This window comes from Musca autumnalis, unplaced genomic scaffold (assembly GCF_047663935.1).
Source record: "Musca autumnalis isolate F117 unplaced genomic scaffold, ASM4766393v1 scaffold_4, whole genome shotgun sequence".
Classification (NCBI taxonomy): Eukaryota; Metazoa; Arthropoda; class Insecta; order Diptera; family Muscidae; genus Musca; species Musca autumnalis.
Window position 1 is genome coordinate 187,166,501 of NW_027411977.1, and position 25,287 is coordinate 187,191,787.

The 25,287-nt window shown below is 34.5% G+C and overlaps 2 protein-coding genes across 4 annotated transcripts; both read left to right on the plus strand.

Annotated features, from left to right (window-relative positions):
* The first annotated feature begins 678 nt into the window (after positions 1–678).
* On the plus strand, positions 679–21,744 carry Syx13 (syntaxin 13). 3 transcript variants are annotated; one of them, XM_073984835.1, is made up of 3 exons: positions 679–939; positions 19,995–20,919; positions 20,995–21,744. In XM_073984835.1, exons 2-3 carry the CDS (start codon positions 20,211–20,213, stop codon positions 21,171–21,173), a joined length of 888 nt encoding a protein of 295 aa, XP_073840936.1. In that variant the 5' UTR covers positions 679–939; positions 19,995–20,210; the 3' UTR covers positions 21,174–21,744. The 3 variants fall into 3 exon arrangements, with proteins under 3 accessions (XP_073840936.1, XP_073840937.1, XP_073840938.1); XM_073984836.1 differs by lacking the exon at positions 679–939 and adding an exon at positions 3,602–3,717; XM_073984837.1 differs by lacking the exon at positions 679–939 and adding an exon at positions 4,012–4,273.
* A 2,727-nt stretch (positions 21,745–24,471) lies between these two features.
* Positions 24,472–24,995, plus strand: LOC141402840 (uncharacterized). Its single transcript, XM_073984838.1, has 2 exons — positions 24,472–24,651; positions 24,709–24,995. The coding sequence occupies exons 1-2, from the start codon at positions 24,561–24,563 to the stop codon at positions 24,903–24,905; spliced, it is 288 nt and encodes a 95-aa protein (XP_073840939.1). The 5' UTR covers positions 24,472–24,560; the 3' UTR covers positions 24,906–24,995.
* The last annotated feature ends 292 nt before the right edge of the window (positions 24,996–25,287 follow it).

Below are 25,287 nucleotides of genomic sequence, written 5' to 3' on the forward strand. Positions count from 1 at the left end.
TTACCTTAATTGACAATAAAGAAATTCGCCTCAAACATATTCCGGGTCGGCGAAAACAAATTTTTCGCCTTGGTTTATGAATTTTGACATTTCAAATCTTTGTTTTTGTTTGAATTCGCTTGAGAGAGGACCTGTATAATTGGGCCATGGTCTGTGTTTAGACACACGGAAAGTAAATTCAGTTTTTAGGCAATAGGGGGTAGGAAAGAGTATTGAGGAGCTCTTTCCTCTCCGCTCTCTCCCAAAAACTCAATTTACTTTCCCGAGAAATTTGTGTGTCTAAACACAGACTTAGGAAGCTCTGGCATTCCTTTATAATTTGACATTTGGGAAGCAAGCGACGATTGATTTTGTTCCGGACTTTAGCGTTTCACTTTTGCGCTAAGGCGAGTAAAATCGATTTACAAAATTTGATAATTCGTGTGCATGGTACAAATACACAGGTAGCCGCATCGGCAATTGTTGGTAACATAAGGTGTCAAAATTTGACATCAATTCAATGCAGTTGACACATTATGTTACCATCAGTTGGCATGATAATGCTACCTGTATTATTGTACCATGTTCGTGTGAGAACAATAATTTTTTTTTGCAAAAACAGGGGGTAAGTATAAACCAGCTATTACCTTAGTTGACACAGCTGTTTAAACAGCTGATTGGAATTTGCAGAAAATATATAGCAGAGTCGGCGTTAATTTCAGAACGTCGACATGGGATTCTTTCAATCAATAATCGATTAGTCGACGATTTTTGTTGGTGTAGTTAATTTGTGTTGTTTTTCCATCATCAAAACGCAATAGAATAAATGTTGTTGATCAACCATAAATAATATTCCGATATATAATTTCTAGTTATTTTATCCACTCGGTGTCAATTCCTTACGTATACGTAAAACAATTGAATAATTCGCAATCATATAGAAGGAACAAGCAAATCAAAGTAAGTTGTTGCAAATTTTTCTTTTGTGCTTTCGCGAAAAATTACTGTTGCCCGCCCCTCTAGCCAATGTCTCTTAACATGTATTGTTGTCATTGTTAGTAATGACAATTTTTGGGGTATTTCTTTAACCCTCCCCGACTTGTTATGAAGCCCCTCCTTGTCTTCTTTGACGTCTATGATACAAATGCATTTGCAGATGATGTAAAGTTTTAATCTTTTCCAAGAATTTTCCATTAGATGATTAACATTAATTGTTCATAACTGGAAAACTAAACGGGGATTTAGATAACAAAAAGTGGATCTAATGGTAAAAGTAAGTGGCGAAAGTTATGAACTAATTATGAACTAAAACTTGAGGATTTTTGCACGTAAAGGAACAGAACGCATGAATTTGTATGGCTTTGGTTTATTTATCGCCACTAAAATTCCGTGGAACATTCCTGATCGATTGAAATTTTTATCATAGATAGAGTTCGATGCCCTGATTATAAAAACGTAAAATTTGCGTTATTTGAACCTTAAGTCCGGGTAAAAACCGGATATGAATAGATATGGGTATCAAATGAAAGCTTAAGAAAACACCTATCCAATATGTAACTTGATGATTTTACCTGCTTCTTTGTCCGAAGTAGCTGTATATTGACATTTGAGGATCCCAGTGGTCACAAAACATCTTCACCAACATTGGTCCATGTTTTGGTATATCCACCCTATAACGTTTAGGAATATCCCCAATATAACGGTAATCCCCGATTTCATCGTCGTTGTCGGTCAAAATGTGATGTTATTTGGCATTTAAAGTTCCTAGTGGTAAAAAACACTCCACCACAAAAATATAGATATAGGTCAACGTTGTGGCAGAGACCATGAAACGATACTGCCGGTTTTCAGGTCTTTTAAGATTTAACCCAAGTTGAATATACATCCACATAGATCCACTTTTCAGGCATTTTAAAAAATTTATCGGCATAAAATGGATGTAATTTGGCATTATCCTGATTGCAGGCCCCATATTCTTCGATTCATAAAACCCACAACAACGGTGAATGATATTGTAGTGGTGACGAAGCAACGCAATCCTTTTTGCTTTAATCACCCTTTCGGCTCAAACATATCCTGAAATAACCCATTGACGCAATCCCCTGAATCGATTTTGATTTGTGGAAATGTGAGTAAATGTGACTCAAAAAAATACGAAACAGTAAGTGCTTCTTCGAGTCAATCTGATATTGTTGTTGTAGCAGCATATGATGATGGATTAACAGCCGCTGGCCGAAACAATTCCGGTTCGAAAAAACCCTCTGCCATGGGATTGAATCTGATATTGTAGAATCCTCAGTTTTTGACAGTCTTTGTTCGGATGTTTTCGGGTATTTTCGATTAGTCGGCTATTAGCACTTTATAGAAAAGCTCTTGTGCTACCAATTCCACGCAAGTACGTGTTATAAGTACTACATGGTATTTTAATACAATAGGTCACACGCAGTTAATTAAACTACTTTATTATAGTGTTTTGTTAAAATACAATAATATCGTATTACCAATAAAACTTGGATTTTCTTAAAACAGACATGTTTCTTTTTTTCTTATTTATTAATAAAAATACATTGAACTCCACTCCATTACTTAGTTGTTTGAATTAAAATTCTACAGAAACACATTTCATGGAAAACTTTTTTGTTGGGGGGAATTCCACTTCCATGTGCTCCATATTCTTATCTTATAATATGTTGATTCTCTGTTTGACTCTCTTTCATTTGTGGTCCCCAACCCCGTAAAGAAGCCTTATAAATAAGCATACATTTTAGTTTTACCTCTTATGGGGAGATCATCTGTGTTTGTTTGCTCTCTGTTGACACTGAATTCGAAGAGGAGGTACACCACGTATACGTAAAGATAATATCAAATGATATGTGTAAAATAACAGAACTTTTTGTTGATTGATATGGACGTACATACATACGTAAATCATTTGTATATTAGGGCATATTTTTTTGTAGGGGGTATTTTTTGTAAATATTGAAACTCAGGAGGAATGCAGTAAATGTGCAAACATTTAACATTTACTCCGACTTAATTGACGACAAAGTTAATGTTTATGGCCAATAATTAAAAACTGTTCACTTGGCAAACAATGACAAATTTTCACCAATAGTAAATATACAAAAATGGTTTTTATAAAATATTAAAATAACTACACTGGGACCTAGGACTGGTTGTTTTAAAAAATAGAAGTCGCTATTCCAAATAAGAAACGACATCACACACTCAAGCATTTCTCTTACAATAAACCAGAGATAAAAGCTACTGTAGCTTAGTTTAGGTTTAAGTATGCACAGTCATATTTCATCACAGCTGCTTTACTCGTAGAGCTTAGGTCCACTGTGTTCATACGGTAAATGACCTTAATACCATAGTACAGATGACTTGTTTCCCACCACACATCTTCAAAATTATTCAAATATCATGGATTTACCAGCAGCTCTGATAAACACATTTTTTGAGCTATTTTCAGCCACTTTTAAAAACTATACAAAAAACTTCTTCGATCTTCCCTAATATCAGCACATATGTTCGCTTTATTGAAAGAAATCTTAGAAACGTTTTTTTGTACAACTTATCATCGTTCCAACTTTTGTGTATCATATAACCCTCTAGTAGTATGGAGTATGCGGGAAATAATTTGAGATTTGTTCAGTTATATTTCTAATCTTGTAGTAGCCAGTCAGTCGGTTTATCAATAGTAATATTAGTTCTTGTTTTCTTGTGCTATTTACAGTAAGTCTTAATTTTATTTGTAATTGTTATTTAATCTTTGCGGCGGCGGCAAAACAAATGTTGTTGCACTCTATTTTTTTAATATTGGAAAACAAAGATTTGTCATTTTTTTATTGTTATAGAAGAAGGCACATACAATAATGAATCATTGTTATTTGTTTGTTGTTTATAAGTGGAGGACAGCGACCAATGTGCGGCGGGGTGTGTAATTCCAAACTCAATAGAAATGCTTTGTGCCCTGTGAATAATTGCATTTGTGTATGCATGCTTATTCCAAAAGCAGTTAAAGAAAACATTGTTGTTTTTGTTTTAATTGAGGGCGGCATGACGGTATGGCGTGCAGTGCATTGTAACTTTAGTGGACATCCAATTGAGTAAATTAGAACGTTATTTCAAAGATTATAAATATAGTTCTTTTGTTTATATGAGATCGTACGCTCGAATCTCCGGCAATATAACATTAACACATTCGAGGATCGCTAATGGCCCTAGCCTCCTAATGTTGGCTTACAGGACTTGAGTATATATCATTGTTCGAGAGTTGTCCATAAACAAGGTAGCAATGTTAAAGACATTTCCGAAATGTTAAGACCCATATCTCGGAAAGTATGGACTTCCCCGGGAAAGCTATAATTTTCAGGGTCCCAAGGACTACCTATGTTAAAAATCAGAGAGGTGCTAGATCAGACAGTTGCTCCAAAATTGTTCCAAATTCTACTTATTGTGTATTTATTTCAGCTAAAGTCCATATTTTGTTGCTTCAAAATTTGAAGAAACAAAATGTTTAACAGTGGGTAATGAAATTGATTACTACGAGCGGAGGCAGAGAAGACTATAGTTTCGGAAGCAGCCAAACTTCCTCATCAGTTCTCTTAACCGCTGACTCCGTGTCGATAAACAGGTCAATAAGAGTGGCCAGAAAATTAAACAGAACGAGAAATTTTCTGTATTCTCCTAAATCTGTTGACCGCACAATTGAGTCAGAATAATCAAAATCATACACGGAGTCAGCGGTTAAGAGAACTGATGAGGAAGTTTGGCTGCTTCCGAAACTATAGTCTTCTCTGCCTCCGCTCGTAGTAATCAATTTCATTACCCACTGTTAAACATTTTGTTTCTTCAAATTTTGAAGCAACAAAATATGGACTTTAGCTGAAATAAATACACAATAAGTATTATTTTGCAGTCCAACAATACAAAGCCAACAACAAGTTCCAAATTCTCTACAATTACTATCGTACAATCAACATTAACCTAAAAATATAATCGGACTTTATCTCGTTTTTCTGTTTTGGGAGAACCATGTTCTAGTTTGCCTCCTCCAAATTTTTTATATAAGCCGATATTGTTCGTTTGCGAGACTCATGGATAGTTTATAAAATATTTTACATCTCACTTTGCCAACTTATTCCCTATTGTATCAAAGCACTATAGGTAATTTGGACAAATTCTATTTTTGCTCTTTTAATAACGCGAGTTTTCTAATTTGATTCGATATCCATGTTTATAAATATGTTTTGGCGGATCAATATTTTAGTTCATTATAACCGTTTTTTGTTTTAAGCGCGTTCATTGGGTTGGAACGAATAAAATAGGAAAAATGTGAAAGGGGGTAGGAACAAGAAAATGTGTTCGTTATATCCGGCGTTCGTTACAAACGTCTCCATATATTAAAATATTAGAAGCAGTGCTTAAATTCGTCGCTATCCGCTTGTCTTTGAAAGCGGGCCTGTAAATCCTAACAAATTGTAAGAAATTCTACACGCGGTGTGACAGTTTATGTTCGTTATGATCGTGGTCGTTTTAAGAAGCTGAATGAAACATTCTTTGGGAACACAAAACTTTGCTCGTTATAAACGTAGTTTCTTTTAACCGCTGCTCGCTACATCCGAATTCTACTGTGTAATATTCTGTTTTTGCTTACTTTTGCATATAAAGCATTAAAAATGTATAAAAAGCCCATAAGTCCAAGGCTATTAATATTTGCCTCAACAAGTAAAAAAGTATCAGTCGGCTTTGCCGACAGAGCTATACCCTCAGTCTCAGATCGAATGTATTTACGGTATTTTCAGAATTTTTGGTCCTTTTTGGACATTTGAACTTGCCAACAAAAATGTGGATTGGGATTAAATTTCAAAAATGTTGAGGATGAGATACTTGAAGAAATGGATCGACATAGTTCATTATGGAAGCGGATCTTATTTTGGGTGTCATATCTTTTCTATAGATATCGCGCCCACCATTCATTTCAGTGGATCATCGTATAACATTTGGACCAGTATTCCAGGAATCATGGACTTGTCCACGGATAACATAATATCCCTGTAAACAGGACCACAACGAACAGCATCGGTATACATTTCCAAAGGATATTCGAATAGAACCTAAACTGCACTTAGACAAAAATGTTGAACTTTTGTGTGGGAGGTACCGTAAGTAGAGCACCCATATGGGCCATTTTGGAGTTAAACTAAATTTGGACAAAGATCCAAAGTTTGGACCAAATTGGTTGCCCCGTTCAAGAGATATCGTGCATACAATTTTAGCGAAGTTGTCGACCGGTATTGCCCATCTTCGAACTGAAACTAAGTATGGAAAAAATATGACGAAGACCAAATTTTGTGCTGTTTTCTCAAGAAGTATGGACTTGCCCTTGAAAAACTTTTACCGTTGTAATTGAGGCAGCAAATGTAAGTTGCTTCAACAAAAAATCAAAGTGATTCGAGAACAGGTCTTAAAGTGAACTTATCCGAAACTTTTTTGTGTGGGAGGTATTCGAAGGAGTGGACAAATATAGTCCATATTTGAACCTGATTTATATCTGGTAGATATATTAGGATGTTTAAAGAATAGACCAAATCGGTCACACCCTTCTAGAGTTATCGCGCGCACAATTTTTCCGAACATTTTTTTAACTTTTATGGGGGAAATTTGGGCAAAATGTTACAAAGGCCAAATTTTAGACCGAATAGACAAATCCGTTCGAGAGTTATCTTGCGCTCCAACCACTACACACGGTGTCATAGGGGGATTTTTGCACCTTTCAGTCTATTTTCTCAGGAAGTATGGACGTGCCCCTGATGAAACTTGTACCGTCGTATGGGGGGCAGTAAACACAAGTTGTTACAACAAAAATCAAAGCGATTCGAGAGCAGGCCCTAAACTAAACTATTCCGAAATTTTGTGTGGGAGGTAACCGAAGGAGTGGACCGATTGAGTTCATATTGGAACCTCATCTAAGACTGGTAGAAGTTTAACGTTGTGCAAATTATGGAGCAAAGCGGTTACTCCCTTCAAGAGTTATCGTGCGCACAAATTTTCCGAACATTTTCGAACTTTTGTGGTGGAGGTACCAGAAGGAGCGGACCAATATGGCTCATCTTCGAACTTAAACTAAGTTTGGACAGTTTACGAAAGCCAAATTTTGGACCGAATCCCTTGATCCGTTCGAGGGTTATCGTGCGCTCCTGCCAGACAGACGGATGGACATGGCTAAATCGACTCCAAATTGTCTGAAACGGATTTCGTCCAAACATACTTGGGGTCTAAAACCATTATTTCGATGAGGCACATTTTGCCCGTATGAAAGTGTATATACCCACGTTAGCATAAATGCTAAGGGCATAAAAAACGGCCAAATTACCTATAGTGCATAGGACGTACTGAAAAAGGATGTGGGCGATTAAATTTGTACCATAAGAAGTCCTTGGCACCGACGTAGCCAGGGGGGCCCGGGGGGCCCGGGCTCCCCCCGAAATGATTTTTGTTCCTATAGGATATTAGCTTATGTTACACATTTTTTTAAGTTTTGAGTAAAATTTTAAACTGTTTTACACTTTTCAAGAAATATGTAAAGTATTTGGAGGAAGTATTGCAGAGAATTATTTAACTACATTGGTATACTTCCAACATATTTGAAAATATAAAAATAATGAAAAAGTTAGGCTTTTTGTGCAATTTTCTGCATAGTTGTTGTTAAGTTTTGAGGCGTTGTTTAAGCGTTTAATTGTAATTTTAGGGCTGACTGTGAGTGTTACTGAGTTCAGAACTATACGTTCATTTGTATTTATTGAACGTTTGTAGCATATTGCGTCCAATACTTTGGCTCATAAACAACATCTAGGAAAACATTCTTGCGATCTTTTGTTTTTAAAATTTTTGATAAGAGCAATTCAACAATAAAACATAAAATCGTTTCTAAACCTTTGTGGTTTTAATTTTTGTATATAGTCTCTAACACATTTTTGTAATGAACTATTTTGAACATCATAACAATTAAAAATTCATGCAAAAAAAAAACTATATCAACCATTTTTTAAGATATAATTTCTGTTCCACCGCAGTGTCGTCGTTGTGGTTATTTGAAACTGGTGTCTTGCTACAAATTAGTAAATGCCTATTGGACAAAAAAAAAAAATCTGTCGTATTTTTATGTTTTGCTCGACCTTTTCGAATGTTAATAAAATCAAGATTATTGAGGTCAATGTTTACGCAACCAAAATACTTCAACCCAAATCTATTTATTAGGAGATTTTCAGAATTGTGTAGCCATTTTCGGTCGTATACAAAATATGGATTTGATCATTGATCAGAAATGTTGCGGAGGAGGTACCTGAAGAAATTTACCGACCGACATAGTTCATTTTGAAAGTAGATCTTATTTTGGGAGTCATTTTAAAAGATATTGCGCCCACCAGTCATTTCAGTTCGTCACAGTATAATTTTCAGTGTTTTTCAAGATATATGAACTTGCCCACGAAAAACATAATACCACTCAAAACACAAGGAATACCTTTAGTAAAAATTTCTAAGGATTCTCGAACAGACCTTAAACTGCATTAAACAACTATTTTGACGGTTTGTGAGGGAGGTGCCCCAGTATGGTCCATTTTTTGAGCTAAAACTAAGTTTGGACAAAATATTACTAAATCCAAAGCTTGAACCAACTGTTGCTCCTTCCAAGAAAATCGCGCATACCACTTTAGGTAAAATTCTTGAATTTTTTGGGAAAATACCAGAAGGTGTAGACCGAAAATCACCATCATCGAACTTTATATAACACTCGCAGAAATATTGTGATAAACAAAGTTTGGACCAACGCAGTATCCGGTTCTAAAGTTGTCGTACACACCAGCCACTACACATGGTAGCCGTAGGTGTTCTTTACAGGTTTCGGGTCATTTTCTCTGGAAGTATGGACTTGCCCCTGACAAAACTTGCACTGTAGTAATAGGGACCCCGAGAACAATTGTTGCAAAAAAGCAAAGCATTTCCAGAGAGGTCCTTTTATTTATTAATTTATTTATTTCATATTTCTACTTTAAACTAAATTATTTTAATCTTATACAGGTATACTAGCTGACCCGGTCCGCGTTGCTGGTCCGTTTTTAGTTTTCCGTGTAAACATTTATGACCCATCTACATATTTATATATCTACACCTTTTCAGATTCAATTCAAACTATTAGTTGTAATTCGAGAATTCCATTTTTAATTCGTAACATTTTATTAGTAATTCGAGAATTGCTTTTGTAATTCGAAACATTTCAATTGTTATTCGAATTATTCTATTTGTAATTCGAATTCATCTGTTTGTAATTTGAATTATTATATTTGTAATTCGAATTATTCCTTTTGTAATTCGACTTATTTTACTTTTAATTCGAACTATTTTTTTGTAATCCGAATTATTCCATTTGTTCCCTTTTGTTCCTTTCCTTTTTTATAAATGGAATAATAAAATGGAATAATAAAAATAATAATTTGAATTACAAATAGAATAGACGAATTACAAATGGAATAATTTGAATTACAAATAGAATAATCGAATTACGAATGAAATGTTGCGATTTTCGAACCGAATTGACGTAACTATGCATTCTTCCTGAAACATCATAAAATAAAATTTTTAGCAAAACTCTCATGTAATTATATCTCCAGATTTAAAATAGAAAATTCTTTTAATTAAACCCTCAACCATAAGATGAAGTATAACTAATGATGATGAGTATAACTAACTCTTGTTTCCGTTTGTAACACTTCGATTTTTTTTGATCAGAATCAAAATGAGTTAATGTAGCGATGTTCTTCAGCTGAAATCAAGATACAGCCCGCAATATTTAACATTGAACTTTGTAATGAATTTCTCCTAGAATGTTTGGTATTGGAAATTGGTTATACCGGTCCACGTTTTGATATAATTTCCACCCGATTTTCGGTATTCGCCATTAAATGGGATTTAGTCTTCCTTGGGGTATAACCATTCCCATTCTGTGTCCAGTTTTTTGATAAAGCACCCGATGTTGAGTATTTTCAAAATTTTAAACAAATTATTAAACTGAAATGGCTATACTTTGGTTTGTTGGTGTCCGTTGGGGGTCGTAAATACTCCTGCAGAGAATTGTCGCTACAGGTCCACTTTTTGATAAAGCTCCCATAGAACGGTACCTCATGATTTTCTATAGTAAAGAGGTTTTGCCTAATTTTCCACCGAAATGGTTGTTGTTGGTCTCTGTCGGGGGTCGTAAATATACCTGCAGAGAATTGTCGCTACAGGTCCACTTTTTGATAAAGCTCCCATAGAACGGTACCTCATGATTTTCTATAGTAAAGAGGTTTTTCCTAATTTTCCCACCGAAATGGTTGTTGTTGGTCTCTGTCGGGGGTCGTAAACATACCTGCAGAGACTTGTCGGTATAAGACCAGATATATGGTACCATAGAACAGTTTGGAGGTTTCCCACCGTCATGGCTACAATTTGGTATTTAGTATTCGTTTTAGGTAGAAAACATTCCCACATAGACTATTCGGTACATGTTTAGGTTTTTATATAGACTGCATAGAACGGTACCTCCCGATTTTCAGTATAAGCAAGGTTTTAGCCGCATTATTCAACGGATATGGCTATATTTGGTATTTAGTCGCCCTTAGAGATTTTAGCCAAATTATCAAACCGAAATGGCTAAAAGCTGGTTTCAATATAAATTGTGGTGAATGGTAAAAAAGTTCGGCGCGGTCGAACTTAACGCCGTTTTTATTTCTTGTAAAGAAAGTGCTGATTCACTGAATACGTTATTAGTATTTTAAGCTCCTAAACATGAAAACATCAGCGACTCATGAAAAATGAATTCAAAATGCTAGTTGAATTTATCTAGACTTTGCTGTATAAAAAACGTGATCTTGATCGAGTTATTCTATGCACTGAAGTCAACGTTCATGGCGTGTTTGAAGTAAGTATAAAGTTTTCAAAAATTGGACGTAGTCGCGGCACTCTGCTTCCAAAACACCCATTAATGGCAGAGGCCACCATTGCTGATGTATTGAATACTAATATGTCTAATAATCTCTGAGATTTCGCGATTTGTTAAAACGCGATGTGGGGGAGGTTCCCCACCCACTTCATTTTTGTTATTCTCCCATCTTATGAACCTACACACAAAATTTCATTAAATTCGGTCCAGCCGATTCGGAAGTTTAATTTAGAACATCATGTCAGTCTTAAAGAACTTGACATACATTTAGATAGATTATAGATACACCGCATTGTTGGCCCGTCGTTTTAGTTACCAATGCTAATTTTTTAGACGTTCTAGTTATTTAACCATCTTTAAAATTAAGTTTTGCCTGATTTCTCAATCGATTTTTTTGGAACTTCGGTCAAGCGACATTTAACATTATCGGGGTTGATCGCGCACTTATTGAAGCCAGTGTTTATAGCGTTTTTATAGTCACGCTTACTAAAATTAAGTATATTATCTATAATTTACAATTTTGAAAAATTGGGCTGACCTCGATATTCCACTTCCGAGATGACCATTCAGGATCAAGAAATTATTACCATAGTATTGCAAGCAATTTTAAAACAATACGTTCAAAAATATCTTTGATTTCACGTTTTCTTAAAAAAATTTGTGGGGAAGGTACCCTGGTCACTCAACTGACCAGTATAAAAAGTAGCTAAAAACCTATTCTCAGACCTAAAAACTCCATACACAAAATTTCGTGGAATTCGGTCCAGCCGTTTTGGAGGAGTTTAATTTCGAACATCATGGCAGACTCGAAGAATTTTATATATATATAGATTTACTAATTATCCAGAGAGGCCTTAAACTACACTTCTCCGAATATTTTGGAAATACTCAGTGGAAGGTTACCGAAAGAGTTGATCGATATGGTCTATCTTCGAAGTTGATCTAAATTTGGACAAAACGTTACGAAGACCAAATTTTGGGCCGAATCGGTTGATATGTTCGAGAGTTATCGTGCTCTCCAGGCAGCCATCCAGACGGGCCAACATAGCTAAGTCGACTTCAAGTTTTCTGAAACACACTTTGGCCCTAAAATAATTATTTCAATGAGGCACATTTTGACTAAAAGCTGAGAGTATAAAAAATGTACATTGAATACATTGGATTGGACGCCAGAATTTCATTTTAAATGAGTTCAAGACTGGTTGCCATAGTTTTCCTTGTTCCTGATCAATTTATGAGAAGATCCACCATAGGAAACCAGAATTTCTATAAGTGAAGTTCGAGGATTGGACGCCAAAATTAGTCTATTGATGCACGATTGGGCGACAGAATTTGTCATTTAAATACCCGCTAGAATTTCATGATGGATAGACTCACTATTGCTTAGCATTAGTTCTCTATCAAGAAAACCACTATTGAACTTCAGAAATTCATTGTGATAAGATCTACGATTGGGCACCAAAATATCTTTAGGCAAATAACTACAATTGGCCTATTTATGACAATAACAACGATTGGACACCTGAATTTCCGAAATTTAAAAATTGACCATATTCTGACACCGCAGCGTGATAAAAGACCGAAAAAAGAAGACACGTGTTTTGGAGTTTTTTTGTTAAGATATTTCTAAGGGTTTCCGATTGTATGCTCTTTCTTTGGTCTTGCCGAAGTGATATCACTGAATTACATAACATTCACTGTGGTTGTGAGTTATTTAATAAATGGTACACCCAAAAATATATGCGATTATTAATATATCCATTGTTTTGAACATATATTAACTCTGATATATTGTCAAAAAAGTTCTGAAAACAAGGGGAAATTGGCCAAGAAGTCTTACGTCATTTTAATGAAAGTTATTTCATCAGTAATATAAGTCTAAAATAACGTTCACATCATTGCTAAATGAAAAATTTTCGCTAACATGAACTTTCAAAATTTTGGTCAGGTGGGCGAATGCCAGTCTGGCTCCTTTATTTTTAGTCAATATGTTTTTTTTTGCTGGTCGTCGACTGAATAAGCCGGCGTCTATCGTTCTTCTGCAATTCGTTCTTTTGCTAATTTTTAAACGTTAGCGTATTGTATTTGACTAGTGGATGCTGTAGCATCATTTTTGGATGAATATGAACAATATCGGCTAATGTTTTGGTATAGCCCCCTTATAGCGGTACCTTCCGATCTTCGGTATTTCGGATATTTAAGCCACATTTTCCTACTAAATTAGCTGTAATTTGGTACTTAGGGTTCCTAGTGGTCACAAAACATATTCACCAAAAATCGTGGACCTGGGTTCACGTTTGGGTGTAGCCCCCATATAACGGTAACTTCCGATTTTCAGTATTTTGAGGATTTAAGCTAAATTTTCCGAAAACCGATTATTTCGCCCGCAATAATTAATAATTTAGTATCCTTTATGCCTAAAAGATGTGATTGTGTCATCCAGAATAGAGGATAAGCAACGAAATATTGATTTCAATAGTTTTTGCTGTACCTCAAATGGGGGGGTGCTTTAGTTTTGTCCGCTTATATTTGCGACCTAAAATGTTTTTTGAATTCCAACTTTTGTTTATTAAATTCTGATCTCCTTACTCTTGTGCCCGACATTGAAAATAATACATGAAAATATTATAGCTTTTAGTAGAGAGCGGAGGTGAAGGAGCTCCCTTTCTCCCTTCTTACCCATAAGCTCAAAACATTTTCATGAAAATTTTCATAGTCTGGCACAAGACTTATTTTTGTATTTTTCAATTATAAAGATATAAATAAATAAAAAGAAAAATAAAAAATAAATTTACTAGTATCTTTTTGAACTCATAAATGTGTTTATTGATTGCATCATCTTCATATTTTTTATTTTTTGGTGCATGTTACTAATTCGGACTTTTTCTTTTCTTTTTGTTCTTTCTTTATTTATATTGGTTGGGGAACCAAACGTTTTTTTATTCATCTCGGAATAATATTGATTTTATAAATATGAATGTTTATTAAATTTAATTTTATGGCATTTGAATTGTTTATGTAATACATTTTTATGGCCGAATGAGGCTATGTTGTTACATTTTGAAATAAATAAATAAATAAATAATTTAGTTTTCATAAAAAAATTATCATTTCAAAAAAATTTACTGAGGGTGTGCTTTAGTTTTGGCCGATACTGTATAGAACGAAAAATATGGGGTGGTCAGATTGCCACACAAAATACACCTGATGAGCACCATCGACAAGTGCGAAATATTTAGTGTAGTGGTTTGTAATGACAATTTCTCTGACATTCTTTTTCATTTGCGAAAACTTAAATCATCGTCTCGAGAAAACAACAAAATTAATTAATTAAATCATATGGTCATAATCAACCTAACAGGTAAACATAAAATAAAACATCATGTTATGTTTATGCACAGATAATGCAGATAATTGGGTATTGTCATGAAGAGGAACCTTTTTGCTGTCTTCAGGAACTAATATTATGTTTACATATAATCGGACTAAAAACCGTTCAAATGTCAATTCAATTGCGTATACGTCAAATTAAGGGCTGAGTACATAAGCTGCCTTGCCTGCTTACCTTGCTTGCTTCTGATAAAAGAATAAAAAAGAAAAGGGCAACCCAGTTCGGAATTTGATCGGCCTTCTTTATTCTTTTATGTTTATTATGTCAGAAATGAAGCTGGAAAGCAAGGCAATCAGGCAAGGCAGCTTATGTACCCAGGCCTTAAGTTCTCATAAGGTTAATCCTGCGAAAAGCTATAATATAAGCAGGCTATAACATTTTTAAGACACTTATAGCTTACCAATGTTGTTTATTTGACGGACATGTTGGGGATTATCATGAATGAGATTTCCCTGTGAGTTTCCGTCGTTGCAACTCAAGGGATAAAGTGGTTTCGCTGTTAGTAGCAGCTCATCAGACTTATCTGTCATCGAACTTTTCATTTCTCAAGTGCAATGTTGTTTTTTAAAGTGATGAGTTTTTTTCTCATTCAAAGTTTGAATTGAGTTTGGAGCCCATTTAGCCCTTTACGTCCGTCCGTCTGTCTGGCTGATGCGTTAGATAAATCTCAAGTTCGAAGATGGGCCATACCAGTCAGCTCTTTGTAGTACCTCCTCCACAAAAATTCAAAATGCTTCTATAAAATTAAAATTGTGCACACGATAACTTTTGAACCGAAACCCGATTTGGTCCAAATCGTAGTATATCTTCCAGATCAGGTTCGAACAAAGACTATATCGGTCCACTCCTTCGGGTACCTACCTAACAAAATTTCGAATTTTTTGGCACTATTGAATTTTATTATCATGCTTTTAGATCATTTTAATTTTTTTCAGTTGTCTCCGCGCCCGCTATTATAGCGGTTCATTTTTTTAGGGGGCAAGTCCATACTGAGATAATGGACCAAAAGATTGATCAAAACCTGTCGACCCTAACTAAATGGCCATGAAAGAAAACACATTCGAGTACCTCCATCACAAAAATTCAATATTTTCGTCGCTTATGTGCAGTTTAAGGGCTATTCGAGGATTGTTTTGAAATTGTTATCGATGGTAGTCCTTGTGATTCTGATTACAAAGATAAAATTTCGTGGACAAGTCCATGGTTGATGACACGATGGTCAAAAGCTAAAAAAATTCTGCCAACTAAAAGAACCCAGGAAAATGTTCGATGACAAATCATGAGTTGAATCATAGGTGCAAGTGACATGTCAAAGGTGAAAATTTAGGTGAATCACCAATGACATTTACAAGGGAGTGACACATGATTTCACGAATTCATTGTCATAGCATCTTGCACCAGTTCATTGTCATGGCTTCTTGCACCAATGCTTTGGATCCGGATTTTCGCCAATCAGAAATAAAATTCGCAATACAATTATGTAATTTTTTGAATTAATAAGAATACAATGCGCAGATGATTTGTATCGCCAGATGTTATTTTTCTTTATTTTGTATGTAATTTTCAAAATTATATATTATATTAATCTGCAATATCATATTTATCTCTTCCGATGGCTGCAAGATATTTCTTTCAATATCGGGGGTTCCGCTTTTCCAATATTCGATAAATTATGTGTCAATCTCTGAACCAAGCTCATCGTTTGGGAAATATAGTATAAATTTGAATTCTGTTATTTTATTTCAAAAGAAAAAGATTATCCTGTAATAGTTACCATGTTATGGTCTCTTTTATACTTATTTTACCGATCTTCTACTTTGCTTCTCTAACTTTGCATGCCATGTTTTGTGATATCGTGATCTTTCCATTGGAGGTTTGTTCCCTCGGGTCGCATAACGTCAAATGGCTCGTATTCATATGCCGGTGGCATCTTTATCCATCCTTTTAACATGGCCCAACCAACCCAATAATTGCAGCTCGATATGTTTTACTATATCGGTGTTGGTCGGCTGGGGAAGCTCGTGGTTTAAAGACCGGGTCTTTTTCATACTTCTTTTTAATATCCACAAAACGAAACAAGTTTCCAAACACAAAATATATTTTTCTTTTGTTTTATATCAATTTACATTGTATTTTTAATTAAAATATATAAATTTTGCCACTATCGACCACTTTCATCTGACTTTTATTTTCATTTTAACAATTACTTTTGCAAGTACACAATTATTCGGGTATATGAGTATTTGATAATTTATTGTGCGGTTACTTATCAATTTATTTGAACTCATGACAATATTATGACAAAGATCGGATCTTTCACCGCTTCAATTTCACTCATGAAAATTTGATGAAAAAGATCGGATCTTTCACGACTTCAATTGCACTCATGAAAATTCGATGAAAAAGATCGGACCTTTCACGACTTCAATTGCACTCATGAAAATTCGATGAAAAAGATCGGATCTTTCACGACTCCTTTCGCACTCATGCAAAAGAACCAGTGAAATCATGATTTCACATGGAATCACTTCCATTTAATTTTGCTGGGAATGTTTGGTACGATAACTATCGAAAGGTATGACTCCCATAATTACATCGAGTCCAATATAGATCTTGTCGATGCATTCCTTCAGATAATTTTTCTGCAAAATCACAACACTTATTCACCATAGTATGGAGGGTATATTAAGTTTGTTTTTCAGTTTGTCGTTGAAATAATCATTTGCGACCCTTTACGATATATACATTCTTGATCGGAATACAATTCAGAGTCGATTTTTGCATCCACCAGACATCCATTAGACAACGTGAATTTTATTATTTACTCTATTGACTTTTAGCATAAAGAGTGAAGTTTTAAATTCCACATGTTTTTGTAAAATCGACCAACTGTACATGTACATCTACCTTTTTTATTGCTCCATGCCATTCGACCTTTTAAGCCATGACAACCTGGTTGTATTTTTCAGCGATTTTCCTACCTGACCTACCTATCCATTATTCTACCATGGGTCCATCTTTACGATTTCAGGTATTAGCTATAGTTTGGCAGCTTGGGGTTCGAAGTAACCGAAAAACTTCTATTTTCGAATAGCCTCCATATAACGGCACTGCTCGGTATTTTGATGTTTTCATAAATATTTTCGGTCTAAACCCCATTATAATAAGTCTTCTTTTGTTATAGTTTGGATTATCTATAAATCTGTACCGTTCCGGTAAACTTAAAGTCCAAAGTGATGAGTAATGGGTCGATTACGTATTATGGTTGGCAACTATTGCCTGAGTTTTTTTTTGCTACTGCTCATTTGTGATTGGCACATACAACTTCATAATAAATAAAATTTAACAATTTTGAAAAAAATACTTATTTTTTGCTTATTACACTTTGCAACACTGAAAATGCAAACAACTTCTAATGATCATTTTCTGAAAGTGCATATTGAGACTACAAAACCCCTATTTTGGTTTCGTGTTTTTAGATCGGGTTTGGATTTTATGGACTCATCTAAACCGGGCTATAACGAAGCTTTTTTCCATTTATCCAGGCTTTATCTCAGAAACTAATAAGAATTTTGCTTTGCGGTCTTCAGCAACATTGTAGTCCTAAAGTAGTAGAACTTAAGTGTCAAAGAGACTAACTGGGAGAAACTGCATCTAGTGCATCAAAATTGATCAAATATAGAAAAGTTTACATTATTTCTGCAATTATGGTCAATAAAAGCAAACTATTGAGAGTTAAACCAAGTAACCTTTTGCAAAAATTGTCCAAATAATGTGCTCATCAATTCTTCAGAACATTCAGAAACTGTAAAATATATATTTCATGTTGTTTAGGCGACATTTCATATCATACTTTCTACAAAACATATTTCAAACAATGTTCACAGTGTGAACTTCACACAGTCTGTTTATTCTCATATTTAAGATTTCAATGAATTGTTGATATATTTTTCAAATTGTCGTTCAAAAATATTCTAGAAATAAAGCGATAGGGACATTTTACAATAATAGAATGTTCCTCAAAGTTGTGTACTACTTCCCAGCGAATATTTTTCTCAAAGATAACGCTACGAAAAATTTAGCGGCTTAGGAGATATGTTGCGAAATATATGCAAATTATGGAATTTTTATATATATTATTAAATCTGAGGCAAAAATGCAGTTATTCGACTTCATTATTAATCCAAATATGTTGTTCTTGTTCTTATCTACACATTTGCTGCTGATGTCATGGAAAATTCGTGTTGGTTTCGGAGATATAGCCCCGATTTGCTTTAAAAAGTCAATATTTAACCATGTTTAGATAGGGCCATAAAATCCGAACCCGATCTAACAAAACAAAACCCAAATACGGTATTTGTCTATATAGTCTGTACTTTCATTAAAACAGGATTAGAAGTCGTTTGCACGAAATTACCTTAAAAATGTTGCACAGTGTTATTATCAAGTATTTGTAACAAAATCACTGTTAAAATCATTAATAACAATTTAAGGTACATAAATCCATATCCTTGATTGTAATAAGTAATAAAACGACGGTTTGCGTTGTCGGTTTTTGCGCAATTCAAGGGCATTAAAGAATGGTCTGTTCCAGTACTGCAAGAATCTACCAATTTTGACTATTTTTTCGATAACATAAAGGAAAAAATGTTATCGTAGTAAAAAATAGTAGCTTCTTGCAGGTTCTGGAACAGAGCAGAATTGTTTTTTTTATGTCCAGAACGATAATATGTTATCGGCAACTTTTATCGGTGGCTTTACGTAATACAAATTAAAATTTCATGTTTTCGCGGCAACTTGAAACGCAATCGAAGTTCGGTTGCAATACCTATAAATTTCAAGAGGGCCTTCTTGCCATTAACATTAAATGTGCGTTTTCAACACATCCAATAGTTAAGGAAAAAATAAAATAATGACCCTATGTTAGATGTAATTTAACATTTAGATTTTAAAAACGTCTCCACCAAAAATTGTGACTTAGGTTTAAGTTTTGGATTAGCCCCCATGTAACGGCACCACACCTTTTCAAGTATTTTGGACTTTTTAGCTACATTTTCCAATCTATTATTTGACACTTAGGGCTCGTAGTTTCGGACAACTAGTTTACTAAAAATTGTGGACAAAGGTCCATGTTTTAGAAAAGCACACCCCCCCCCAATATAACGGTGGCGCCCGAATGCAGGTAATGTTTTCGGGTCAAATTATGTATAATTTTTAAGGTTTGCAGTGGTTAAACAACGTCATGATTTCAAGTTTTTGTACAACCTTCGTATTTCACCCGATTTTAAGTATTTTGAAGTTTATCTACATTTTTGGTCTTAATTGGCTGTAAACAATTATTTTGGACTAGAACCCCTAGTAGTCAAATAACTTCTCCACTAAAATTTGTGGACATTTGTCCACGTTTTGCAATAGCCTACAGATAATAGTACCATCCGATTTCAGGTTGTTCCTGATCTTCATACATCTTTTTTCTTCGTCTAATAAGTGCAATTCCATTTCCATTTTGTTTTTGTATTGTATCCTGTGATTATGACTGATTATGACTCTTTGTCTTCTATAAATCAATCAAAGTACATACATAATTTGCTATTTGTTTTTAATCAATAATAACGTATTTATTTAATTTTTCCACAGTAATAAAAACAAACCCACAAAATTACATACATACATATTTGTATGTATGTTCACTTATCGTGAAGCCAAAATTTGTGATTAAAAGGCAATTAATTACAAACCGAAGTTAAACAACTCATATATTGTCTGAGGTTTTGTTTGTGTTTTGGGTTGAGAAGAAGAGAGATTGTGTTTGAGACACAGCACCACATCACATCTCTGCCAAACCAAACAAATATGTCGAGAAATCTCAATACTATGTCATCATCACATCGTGATTATGGTGCCACTTCCAGTACGTCGGCAAATATCATGGCTGGTGGTGGTACATCATCGACAGCGGCAACATCGATACCCGATGTTAATTTTTCCGGTTTCAGTCCAACGGAATTTATGTCACTTAGTGAAGATATCGCTCACAATATACAGGCCATTAATTCATCATACAAGCAACTGGATAAGATATTACAAATTATTGGCACTCCAAGAGATCAGCAATCGACACGTGATAAAGCTCATGACATTCATACCAAAGTTAATCCTCGCATCGAGGCAACCAGTATTGATTTGCAACGATTGACCGCGGTGGTGCGTCGTGGAGATAAACAACAAAAGTTACAACTGGAAAAATTGACCAATGATTTTTACACAGTGGTTGAAAAATATTCGGCAGTGCAGAAACGCATTGCAGTGGCAATGCGACAAAACTATACACAAACACAATTGGCTCAAATGCATGATCAGCAACAGACACAGGAACATGATTCCGATAGGCAGGTACTGCTGCAGCGACAAATGCAAATGGAGCAGCAGCAAATGCAATTCGAACATGATATGATGGTGGATCGTGAACGACAAATAAAACAAATAGAGGCTGATATTTTAGATGTCAATTCGATAATGCGTAAAATTAGTACTTTTGTGCAGGCACAGGGTGAAGATGTGGGTGAGTTGAGAAAAATAATTAATTATATACGTATAACGGAACGTTTTTATTAACTGATTATTGTGTCTGTTTCAGAACGTATTGAAACTACTGTTGAATATACCGCCAATGAAGTTGAGCTTGGCCGTGAGGAATTAGCCAAAGCTGCGAGCCACCGTCAAAGTTATAGACGTAAAATACTAATACTTTTAGCAATTGCTGTGATAATAGGTTTAATAGTGACTGGTATTATTGTCAGCAAACTAACAAGTTAAATTTGCATACCCCCGTTTTCGCCTCTATATCTTGTATTCTAATAAGTATTTATTCAACCTAAGTTTTTGAAGTTGGACCAGACCAAAAAAAACGAAAAAAAGGTTATCATAATTTCTATTGTTTGCCTAAATTGGTCCTCTTCATATGTTATATACATTACCAAACGGTATCATCACAAAAAAAAAAAAAAAAAAACGAAAAAAGAACAGCATTCAAAATGCTCATTAAAGAAAAAAATTAAATTGTTTTATCATAAATTTTATTTTAGTATTTTTCTGTTTTCTCTACACGCGTTTGTGTAGTTTTATGAAGAACAACTACAAATATGATAATTAATTTCTATTTCAATTAACATTATTCGTATATAGAATTGAGTGAAATGTTTATGTTTAATTTCAAAACATATATACACATATATTAAGTAATTTAATGAAATTTAATTTAATAGATTTAAAAAATGTGTCATTAATTTATAACCTTTAATTCATAGCTTAGCATATTGAATTACTTTGCCCATTTATACATTTTTCAATATTCAAAGAAAATTGAAAATAAAATTAATATAACATATGGTGATCGCCTCTATATTTTCAACAAAAAAAATTGCATTTCCGTTTATTTGAACTTTAATATATCTGATGTATATATACCTAAAACATAGTGTCCTTGGGTGGGATGAAACACTCGACACTTCACAGCGATTATGTGGCCTGGATATATCACAATCTATGAGGTAGTTATTAGAACTTTACCAAATTATTCCGTATCACTCTAGTCATCTTTTCCCAACTGATACACCACGAAAAGGGGACCACAGCATGTCACTTCTTACTCGGGCCAAAGAAAAATCCTAGTTTACCTCTGTCTGTGATATTATATACGATACTAGTGAGATCCGCGAAAATAATTGCAACGTAATGGTGGAATAATCAGTAAAAATCCCCCCGGCGATTAACAGCTTTCCAAATCACCGCGATCGGATTGTCTATTGCCGGCTATACTTCAGAATGTAGCGGAGTTCTTATTAACGATTCTCTATATTCCAAAAGCCTTTCTTCCTTTCTATTAAAGACGATGGAAAAGGTACTGGATTTGCAAATTATGGCACAAGATCTAGGTAAATCAGTGGAAATCTCCTTACATGAGGTGGTTGGGCACGTTGAGAAGAATATTGAGAATTCAAACATCACCTTGGTGGTCTTTCTCGATGTAGGGGGCCTTCAATAATCAGGGCAATCATGAATATTTCCACACGGAAAATAATTTAAAAAAGTGAAATTCTGTTAAAATCAATATTTTGAAACCCTGAAAACCACTACAGTCACTTAATCATGGAATATTCTCGCCGAATCCAATCCACAAAAATATTCCCTTTTTTACATAAATATGGAAATATAAAATTAAATCAAATTCCGCACGGAATTTTTATTCATGATTGGCCTGAATGTGAAGCTTGAATCCGTCCATACTGCTCTCAGCAACACAGTAATTAACTCTATTCTTGTGGAATGGCTCTAATAGATGCTGATAAGTAAGAACATCAATTCGTGCAGAGGAGAGAGTTCCTAGAGTTCCAATTGAGAAACTACGCTGATGATGTGATAGTGCTGAAAAATTTTTTGCTGAAGTGCAAATAGAAGACAAAAATCAAATTTTCGAGGTGGATTCGGGTGCGTGCCACACATTAATATCAAAAAATCAATTTCCAAAATTAAATTTGGAAAATCCAATAAGGAAATTACATTTCGGTCATACACCGGTGAAGTGATCGTGCCTATGGGTGTTGTGGTCGTACAAGTAAAATACAATACTTCAATCGAACAAATGTATATTGTCAATTCAAAATGTGCCACAGTGCTAGGTCGCAGCTGGATACGACACTTAAATATATATTTCAATGGTGAAATATTCAAAACTGCAACAATTAAGCCTGGGAGAAATGGGCCATGTTCTTAATCGTGAAGAAAACCTTATAAATATAAACACCATATTCAAAATTTAAAACTGTCGATCAATAACCAAAAGTGGTTTTAGCAAAATCAGCATGTTATTCAATTCAATCAATCAAAATCATCATCACCTAATCAAAATCATCAACTTGTTTCACAATCAAAAGCTGTTTTCGATGAAGTGCCATGCCATCAATTCGGTCAACAAGGTCCCTGCCTGCTTAACCAGATGATGACGATCAAGCCTAGGGATATGGACCATGCAAGATCTATTTAACAGGTCACGTAAGTAGCACAACAACAACTACTTTTTGGCTGAAAATTCTTCAATATGTCAAAATGTTTGTTTACGTTTTCATACAATTCATTCACAATAACAAAATATTTGACAGATTGAAACCAATCAGCTGGCCGTTTTACGCCACCTTATAATTTCATCGTGGGACCATGTGCTTATTAAGCCTGGGAGATGGTGGTGTATTTCAATAGTTATTTCAAACACATGGCAACACTGTTTCTATGTTATAATTGGTCTGTTCCTTTACTTTTGAAAGTGGTAAAACCGGCAAAAGTAGCAAAAGTTGTAATCTGCTTCCATATGAATTGTATGGTGTCTGAAGTAAAGGAACGCTTTTCGAGTAAAAAGTTGTAAAACTTGAAGATTCTTGCACGTAAAGGAACAGAGCTAATTTATCTTTCTTCTATCAAAGTATCTGGGCATTGTACTAATTAGTAGTATTCGTTACATTTTTAGTAACTGCCATTTTGCTTACTAGTTATATGGTCTGTTCCTTTACTTTTGAAAGTGGTAAAACCGGCAAAAGTAGCAACAGTTGTAAACTGCTCCCATATGAATTGTATGGTGTCTGAAGTAAAGGAACGCTTTTCGAGTAAAAAGTGGTAAAACTTGAAGATTCTTGCACGTAAAGGAACAGAGCTATAATTAACTTGTTCACTTCGATTTCAACCATCAAACATATCAACACGTTCGACTCCATTTTTATATTGTTAGTTATTCAACAAATTAAGCATTATTATTTAAAAAAAAATTCAAAATGTGTTTCTTTTCAATCTAAAGACACAACACAGAAGAACAGCCCTTTGCCCCTTGTTACGAACATGAAGACACCAACTACTCTGTACATTCTGACCTTCCTAACGAACATAAATCCCATTATCCAAAAATACCCAAATACACAATCAAATTTATAATTTATTTAGCCCATGAAGCAGTAGTAACCGAACGTTATAATTCACCGAGTCGATGTATCGCCATATCACTTTAAATAAATCTCGATTACTTGGATAACCGATTAGTCAAAGTAACCATCCATCAATGATTCGTCTGTCTCCCCTCTCTTTCGCATAAAAACAAAACAAAAACACACATGTTTTAAATTTTCCTAACAAATTAACTAAAAATAATTAAAAAAAATTATGGCTCAAGGAAAATTTAAAAAGGCCAAACTGCCAGAGAGTATTCAAAAGAAACAAAAGCAAAAGAATGCAGCTTTTACCAGAAGATCAAGTAAGAAATTGTTACTCGTATTTATAAATAATTCTAAATCATATTTCGCTTCCATAGATGCTCCAATTCAAGCAAAGAAGTCCAAATTTAATGAACATCAAAAAATCAAACAGGCCATATCAAAAACGCTGAACAAATCTGTGGAAGAAGAAATACGTTCCCGAGCCCGTGAGGGGCATCTAAACTTAAGTAAAGCTCAGGAAGCAGTTGCCAAACACAATAAAAATGTTGAACCATCGACATCGAACCAATAATTTGGTTTTATTGTCCTCCTGTGCCTCTTATTTTCTACTAGATGTGACTTAGTTAATTTGTTCTTGTAAAAATATATAATTTTATCAAAAGTGGAGGACTTTTTATACAAATTTAATTAAGATCTTAATATGGTGAAAAGAACACGAAAACAACGGTAGCCAAAAACTTCAAAGTGGTCTAATTGTGGTAAAAAATGATGAAATCAGGAGGAATGGCTCAACCTGTGAACGCCAAAAAGGTAACAATGGGCCAACGCCTCAAAGCTGTATGTCGAAAATGCTGATGATTGCCAGACGACTTCTTGGTAACTGTCAATGAATTATAAATCTGCATCAAAGAATTGGTGGTTGTGGAAAATCATAACATTTGACGATGTGAAGG

Excerpts from the sequence above, each read along its gene's own strand:
- Syx13 (XM_073984835.1), top strand. The coding sequence starts at position 20,211 with ATGTCGAGAAATCTCAATACTATGTCATCATCACATCGTGATTATGGT. Across the intron at positions 20,920-20,994 it reads GGCACAGGGTGAAGATGTGG|AACGTATTGAAACTACTGTT; the intron begins GTGAGTTGAGAA and ends TGTCTGTTTCAG.
- LOC141402840 (XM_073984838.1), top strand. The coding sequence starts at position 24,561 with ATGGCTCAAGGAAAATTTAAAAAGGCCAAACTGCCAGAGAGTATTCAA. Across the intron at positions 24,652-24,708 it reads AGCTTTTACCAGAAGATCAA|ATGCTCCAATTCAAGCAAAG; the intron begins GTAAGAAATTGT and ends TCGCTTCCATAG.